The sequence below is a fragment of the Lactuca sativa genome, chromosome 8, assembly GCF_002870075.4.
Source record: "Lactuca sativa cultivar Salinas chromosome 8, Lsat_Salinas_v11, whole genome shotgun sequence".
In the NCBI taxonomy this organism is placed as follows: Eukaryota; Viridiplantae; Streptophyta; class Magnoliopsida; order Asterales; family Asteraceae; genus Lactuca; species Lactuca sativa.
The window spans coordinates 109,053,358-109,061,895 of record NC_056630.2 but is presented as its reverse complement, the minus strand read 5'-3'; the positions used below and the strand labels follow the sequence as shown (position 1 = coordinate 109,061,895).

The 8,538-nt window shown below is 35.0% G+C and overlaps 1 protein-coding gene across 1 annotated transcript; it reads left to right on the top strand.

Annotated features, from left to right (window-relative positions):
* Positions 1–6,542: 6,542 nt before the first annotated feature.
* Positions 6,543–7,521, top strand: LOC111885013 (protein SMALL AUXIN UP-REGULATED RNA 12). The gene has a single exon (XM_023881310.3). It carries the CDS (start codon positions 6,696–6,698, stop codon positions 7,191–7,193), a length of 498 nt encoding a protein of 165 aa, XP_023737078.1. The 5' UTR covers positions 6,543–6,695; the 3' UTR covers positions 7,194–7,521.
* The last annotated feature ends 1,017 nt before the right edge of the window (positions 7,522–8,538 follow it).

Below are 8,538 nucleotides of genomic sequence, written 5' to 3'. Positions count from 1 at the left end.
TACTTATAAGATTTGGTAAAAGGGGAAAGTTGAGTCTAAGGTTTATTGGACTGTTTAAAGTTCTTCAGAGGGTTGGGAACCAAGCTTACAAGCTCGAATTACCCGAAGAACTGAATGGAATTCACAACACTTTTCATGTGTGTTATTTGAGGAAGTTCACGGGAGAAGTTCCCGATATAATTCCAATTTCTGAATTGAGTATTGCTGAAAACAAAAGGTTTATTGAAGAACCAGAGGCAATTGTTGACCGAAAGACTAAGAAGTTGCGACGCAAAATGGTTGGGTTAGTGCTTGTCCGATGGAAACACACGAATGGGCCGAATCTCACCTGGGAGATGGAGAGTGACATGTTGAGTCGCTATCCGTATTTGTTTGTTGATGTGTGATTCCAAGGACGGAATCATTCTACGGTGGAGAGAATTGTAACGCCTGTGTTTCCGGGCTTGCCATTTTTAGCAATGTAATCGTCTAGGTTAACCTTTGTAACCCGTTTTGAAATAATAAGATTGTATTATTTAAGTATTATGTGTTTTGTGCTTAATTGCTTAATTATGTGGTTTGATTAATTAAGAATAAAAATAAGCGTCAAAATTTAAGTGTAAAATAAACTTGATATCTTTGGATAATGTGGTAGTAGTTGAAACGAGGTTTCCGAATATATATAGAACGCCCAAATCGGACTTCGTATGAGGAAGTTATGATTTATCGAAGTTTCGGCTTAGCCGTGTGCAGCCTGTTATACTCGATTTGAGATCGAGTGTTTTTAGCCGAAGCAATCTAAACGAGGATCGAAGGTCTCGTTGTTGGTATCGAAGTGATGAAAAGTTAGGCGAGAACGGACGTCAAACGAAGAAGTTATGAATTTATAACGAAGTTTTTATGTCCCGGCCTATTAAAAATAAATAATAAAAATAAAGTTAAAATTAGCCGACGGAGTCTAAATGAAAGTTGTAGAGCGTAGTCTCACATTCGCGTGGATATAAAGAACATCAAAAACGGAGTTCGTATGAAGAAGATATGAGTTTTTGAAGTTTATTAAATAATTAATAATTAAATTTAATTATTAAATCCCGGTAATATCCGAAGACGAGTCATCGGACTCATCCGAAGTACGCCCCGCGTACTTGTGTACACCCCGCGTACACCGAGAATGTTGACACTCGCACTCGAGCACTTCGGATACGTAAGCAGTGACGATTTCAGACCAGTACGCCCCGCGTACTGCAGTACGCCCCGCATACTCCGAGGCTCCAGCCTCCTATAAATAGGATCCGAAGGCAGCCGACTCTTTCGCTATTTTTCTCTCTTCTCTCTCCCGTTTTGCATCGATTTGTGTGCCAAAAATACCCCGAAGCCCCGGTATTATTCTCGAGCCCCGAAGCAAGTCCCGAGATCCCGAAGATCCCGAGAAGTGCGGTTCCCGAGCCGAAGCTCTGCCCGCGAGAAGTTCGATTTTTGTGAAGATCTTCCAGATCTGCTGAGGATTACTACTTCTGCAAGTCGTAGTGCTGTCCGATCATTTGCTGATCAAGTGAGTGTATACTACCTTTCATAAACACGATAATAATACAAGTATGGTTCGAGTGTATTAAGTATATTGTTGTTTATAAGTGTGAGTGTGTGGTCACTTTCTTCTAACGCATAATTATGAAGTATTTTATACGGAATACGTGTTATGTGTATATTTTGTGTTATATGTATGAATGTATATTCACTCTCTTCTATCTCATAGATCTGATTTGTTTTCTATGAAATACGTATTATGTGTGTGTGCCTCATCTGTTTTGTGGAATATGTATTGATCAAAGCATGCTATACAGGTTTTTATCTATGTATAAAAATGTATATTTTTATCTACTAATATGTTGGGTAGAACATGGGTAGATAGTTGGTGTGTAATAAACAGATGAGAGGCCTCGTTGTTGTTTTGATTCAGTCATCTAGCCGAGTTTAGATGACGACCACAGACTTTTCTAGATAGTCTTGTGGAACATTAGCAGGTTCGCCACCTGTAGGTGTTAATGAACTTGGGTGTTCATTCGTTGTACTCCATCCCCCTCATGGTTGCCTTATTTGACTTATATTGCCGAGGAACCCCCGAAGCATGTGTTGTCGCCCCGATGAAATATTCTTAGACTAGGTCCCTTATGTTAGTCGTCTTAGGGACGTAAAGTGAGAATAACGGGAATGAGTAATTGGGTCATTGTTGGTTGGTGAAAGTTAAATATGATTATTTATTGTGGGTTGAAAACCCTATATGCTCACCAGGCTCCCAAGCCTGACCTACTCAGTTTTATTTGTATTACAGGAAGTGGCGCAAGGGCATAAGATGGATGAACCATCAAGTTGTTTTGTTTACAAGTCTGTATATGTTTATATTTGTTGAATGACTTGTAATGTTATCGTTTATGCTTATTGGTCTGTATCGGAACATGACACCCCGAGTTTTGATTATATAATGAAAATACATTTCTTTTATTAAATGCTTTGGTAAACATTGTTTTATCATGTTTTGTTTTTGGGAACAAATTCCGCAACTCTTTCAAATCAAAAGGATTTACTCTGAAATTATTTTAAAAGCATAAATGAAAATCGGTCTTTTCTGGCCGAGATTTTGGGGATGTCACAAAAAACTTTAGATTAGGGTTTGAGTCTAGACGATTTACGCCCGACGTACGCATGGTACACCCAGCGTAAGCCAAACATCGATGTTTCCCATTAGAGAGGCTTATGAGTAGCGTTCTAGGCTTATTCGTAGCATACCAGGCTTGTACGCCCAATGTAAGAGCCTTTTGCTAACTTTACAAAAATGCCATTACGGGCCATTTTTGCTACCTTTCTCATGCACAAGGACTAAAATGCAAATAATCTTCATACTTAAGGTCAAAATTAGAAGTACCTCATCATTAGGATGTTACAAATTTCACTTACAAAACAAGAGAAAACATTTGGTTTATTTACTAAATGGTGGCCCATTTTTAGGGAAAATGTTCTAAACATGAATACTCTTACTAGTCTTGCAATAAGACAAACATGCCCACGATTAGACATGAACAAAAATATTCATCTTGGATTGGTCTCGTAAAAAGTCGAGACCTAACTAGTCTAAAATGAGACCAAATCGAAAAAAATACTAATCCAAAAAAGACCGGCTCAAGACCGGTCTGAAAAAAAATGAACTATTTTAAGTTTGTTCCCAAAAAGACCGGACCGTTCCGAGACGGATCTTAAAGAAGACCGATAGGCAAGTTTATATACATATCATTTTTTGTGTTAGTTAGACATTACCCTAAATTTACCATTCTTTATTTTGTTAAATTTTAGTGTATCATTTTTAATAAATCTTAATGTATCATTTTGACGATAGTTATACAATTTTAACGAAAAAACTCGAAAGCAAAGCAACGAAAAAGAATAATATCAAAATTGAACCGAAAAAACCTCAAACCCAAACCAAAAAAGATTCATCCAAAGACCGTTAGATTAGACAGAATAATACAGAGACTGATCCTAAAAAGATTTTTTTTTTTATCATCGAGATATATTAACGCAATTAAAATTAGACAAAACTGTAAAATGGTTCTTGCGATATGCATTTTTTTCGAATTTTGGTCCAAACCCAACTTTTTTTTGACTGGTTGTCCTTTTGACCATGTTTGTATGTGGTTTGGGTCCCTACGAAAAATAAAATGACTATTATACCATTTTATTTTTATTTTTATTTTTTTTAAATATTTTAATAATTAAAAAATAAAAAAGTGCCCACACACATCCTCTCACTCTCTCTCTCTCTCTCTCACTCTCTCACTCTCTCTCTCTAGCCCTACCTTCCATCTTCATTTTTTGTTTCAATTCTTAAGAAGCCTAGATCCAAAAAAGCATGTTTATAATGTTCTAATTTTTTTGTCAAGAAACATAAATTCATCATCCTTCTCTGTCATAGAAACAAAAATCGTGAAACCTATTAACTCGTAGAACCTTAACCCTGCAAACACAATACATTTTCACGACCAAATCAAATTTAGAAACCCATTTGATGAGAAATTTGTTTTTGTCAAGAAAAACCTGCAAATTGAATCTAAACATAGAAAAACCTCACAAAAAACGATTGAATCCAAAAGTATACAACCTAAATATAAGGTTGTGCAATTATTCTGAAAATATGAAATTAGGGATGCAGAGAGATTTTCGGCTAAGCAATGATATCCGATGACCATTAAGGGGGTGGCAGTGAAGATTTTAGGTGGGTGGTAGTGTACTTTCAGGTGGGTGGCGATAAAACTCTGACGTTTCGTCTGTAACCCTATCATCAGTGTTGTAAAACTCGCCGAGTTGGCCGAGTACTCATCCGAGTACTCGCTACTCGGCCCCTTGTCGAGGCGAGTTACAAAATCCGAGTACTCCCTGATTGGCCCCTTGTTGAAGTGAACACTGTTGTAAAACTCGGCCAACTCGATGATTAATATGTATAGTATACTTAATGATTTATTATTTAACACACACATATGTGATTATTACTACATATATATCTTAAATTTTCAATAATTATTCACGAAGGGGTACCATTGTGTGTTTTTTTAGTTTTTGTGTATTTACATGTATCTAATTTTGTTATATATTTCATTCAACTTATGGTTTTAACTTATGATTTTGACATATATAATTTCCCTAAAAATATTTCTATATGAATTACCGAATGCGAGTACTCCCCGAGACTCTCGAGTACTCGCTACTCGGTAGTCGGCCGAGTAGGTACCGAGTAGCGAGTTCTACAACCATGCCTATCATCATCATCACTACCTCCTCTGCAATCAAACTCAATCAAACCCAAGAAAATGGTTAACTAATGAACATTGCCTTTTCAAGAACTTTGTTGAAGAATAATGTTTTAACAATGTGTGAAACGATTAATTTCTGTGACATTTGCGAGAAACTAATGTTTGTTTCTAGAAAATATGATGGGCCAAGAAACAAGATTTGAAGAACTATTATATCCCACCCTGCAAATGGAGGATCATTCAATACATAAAATGGCAAAACAGTAGAAGCGTAACTTGCTTTCTTTAACTAATAACAAACCTTTTTGCATGTTCATGGAGTTATCAACAAATGGTAATTAAGAGACTTCTTTCCCTTTACTAAGAAGCTTCATAGCTAGCCCAGTTTTAGTAGAAGCCAACAAAAAACCATTGCATATATACTCGGAAGGTTGTTTAGGTACAAATATTACAACATTAGGTGGCGTAGGTTTTTGATGCGGATGGGAGAGATAGAGGAAGAGAAGAACAATGGTTGATAAGGAGGAAGCAAAGGTGATAAATGGCCAAATGGGTTTTGTGTTTATATATATATATATATATATATATATATATATATATATATATATATATATATATATATATATATATATATATATATATATATATATATATATATATATATATATATAGAGAGAGAGAGAGAGAGAGAGAGAGAGTGTCCTATTTTATTTTTTAATTATTAAATGAAGAAATAAAAATAAAAAAGTATAATAGTCATTTTAATTTTCAGAGAAACCAAGACCAAATACGAATATGTTCAAAATGACTAGCAATATATATATATATATATATATATATATAGATATATATATATATATATATATATATATATATATATATATATATATATATATATATATATATATATATATATATATATATATATATAATTTGAAACAAATTATAGAAAAAATACATATCACAGGTAGAGCTGACAAAAATTGATCAAACCACCAACCCAACACAAAATTAGGAGGTTAGATTGAGATTTTCAACCCATTTAAGTTAATTTGGTTGATCAATCTAATCTTTTTAATTAAATGGGTTGGTTCAGATAAAAATTATCAACCCGTTTTCAACCTACCAATCTATTTAACTTTAATTAATATTTAATTTAATATTATTTATATATTATCATGTATTAGTTTATAAATTATAATGTTCTATTATTATTTATGTTTTAAAAAAAGGGAATCCTAATTTCTATCTTTTTTTTGGCACCGACAACACTAGTCACTCTCCAAAATAACAGTAACCACTCTCTAAAATACTTAGAAATTACATATCTTTAATGTTATTTAAACAATTTATTTTATATGTGGTTTGTGATTGTGCTTTCGTGGTACTTTGAAATTTTTTTAAATCTATAACTAATTTAAATGGTGTAATATTTAGTTAATTAATTAATTTGTTTTTTATTTTAAATGAGTCAATCCAAGTTTAACTTATTTATTTAATACATTGTGTTGGAACTATATAAAGAAGTTAACATATTTATTTGAAAGATTGAGTTGAATTGAAAATATTAATTTAAATAAATAAGTTATACAAGATTGAAATCTTTTATCCAATTAATAAATAGATTGAATCCTAATCCAACACAAATCTAAACATTGTGAGCTTTAATCACAGAGGACCATTTTTACGGTTTTATCTTAAAATTAGTTATGGGTTAAATCTTTTTATTTGATTTTTTTTTTCCTTATTAAATGAAAGTTGGAAAAAGAAGAGAAAACGGTAGCAACTGTTTTTATTTATTCGAGATGGGGAGTTAGACTCTCTCTCTCTCTCTCTCTCCTCCTTTTTATATTTCAAGCTATCGTAACCTTTTGCAACTTGTCTGCCACTCTCTAACTGCCGCTTCGAATCTCCCTAATGGCGTCCCTGGTGAAGAAGGGTAACAAAATCAGCCAAATCGTCCGTCTCAAACAGGTCATGCAACGATGGCGTCGACGCTGTATCAATACCGATTCCTTCACGTCTGACTCAGAATCCGAAATTGCCGCGACTCGCCAACAACGCCGCATCCCCTCCCCTGGATCCCTTGCCGTTTACGTCGGAGCGGAACGTCACCGATTCGTCATTCCGATGCGGTTCCTGAACATGCCGGTGTTTGTGTCGTTACTCAACAAGGCGGAGGAAGAGTTCGGATTCCAGACAACCGGTGGATTAGTCATCCCTTGCGACGTGATTTTCTTCAAGAGGTTGTTGAAGGTTTTGGAGAGCAACGAGAGTGGAGTATGTGCGCTGGATTTAGACGATTTCAAGGCGATGTTTGCGGATTTGGCGATCGATTCTTCTTCTTACTGTAAGGATGTTAACAATTCTAATTACCTTAGCTTCACTCCCCTATTACAGAAAGCTAGAGTTTGAGACGAGGTGCGGCGTATTAAATGCCTACCCGATCTTGTGCGATGTCACAGCACAGGTTCGTGTCCCATCTCTTTTGTCAATTGGGGGTAGGTGTAGGGTTAGGGTTAGGGTTAGGTTTTGAATTTCGTGTATAGATGGTGGATTGATTAAATTCGATCCCTTCTAGTCTTTGTCAAGTTTGCAAGCATCCTTGAACCCAAATCTGTTGATGTTCTATGATTAAGTGGGTTTCAATGAGATGAAATTGCTGAGTTATCCCAAATTTGGGGGTGATAGGGTTCTTTTTCTTTATCAGTAACAAAATCGATGATGAATAGTTTTTGGGGTTTGATTTTGAGTTTGTTTGACTATGTTATGTTTGGGCGTCCTTTGATGCTCGGCGTTTAGTCCCTACATTTTGCCTTGTTTACAGCGTCAAAGAAATACAAGCTTCGACAATCGTGTACCCAATCAACAATTAAGAGGCTAAATCAGGCCCATTAAACGTCAACGGGTATTTTAAAAAAAAAAGCAAATAACATAAATCCTTAATGGTCAAAAAGCGTACCGGAAATTACATCAATCGTCCCTCGTGCACATGCCAAAAAGCATGTTCAGTCCCTATTTTCAAAAATTAACTCAGACCATCCCTCGTTTGTTTAAAACTTGCACACTTCGTCCCTGATATGCTTTTTTCTTGCGAATGTAGTCCGTGCCTCATTTGAAATGACGATAATGCCCTTGGATATTTATTTTTTTGATTATTCTAATATTATTTATTATTATTTATAAATTAACAAAGAAAATAAAATAACAACTCTCTATAAACTCTATCTCTCTCAGTTACAGTGGAAAATACCACTACCTCCTCCGATCGATCTCTCACTCTCTCTCCCCATTCTTCTTCGATACCTGCTCTCATCTTTTCCAATCCATCCATGATCCACCCCTTCACTTCTAAACCCTCATGCTATTGTTACTGATCGGAGATAAAAGAGTAACCCAAAACACACACACACACATGTGTTCTGATACGATATCGAGATAGAGGTCAAGTGAGATGGAGATATAGCATGATACCGAGAGAGAAATAGGTTGAGAGACACAGACTCAATGAAAGCAAAAAAGGAGACCATAGGAAATAGGTGAGATGGAGATGTAGCATGATAAGATAGAGAAATACTTGATTTCGATGTAATTTTGGGTTTCCTCCTTCTTCATCGTCATCAAATCTAGAAATTGAAACTGATGTAGGTTTTCATTTTGATTTTGAGGTTTGTTTCAGGTTTGGTTTGATTTTATTTCAATGGATTTGTCTTGGACTTGATTTCAATCGGTTACTTGTTTCGATTTTGAAGATGAATAT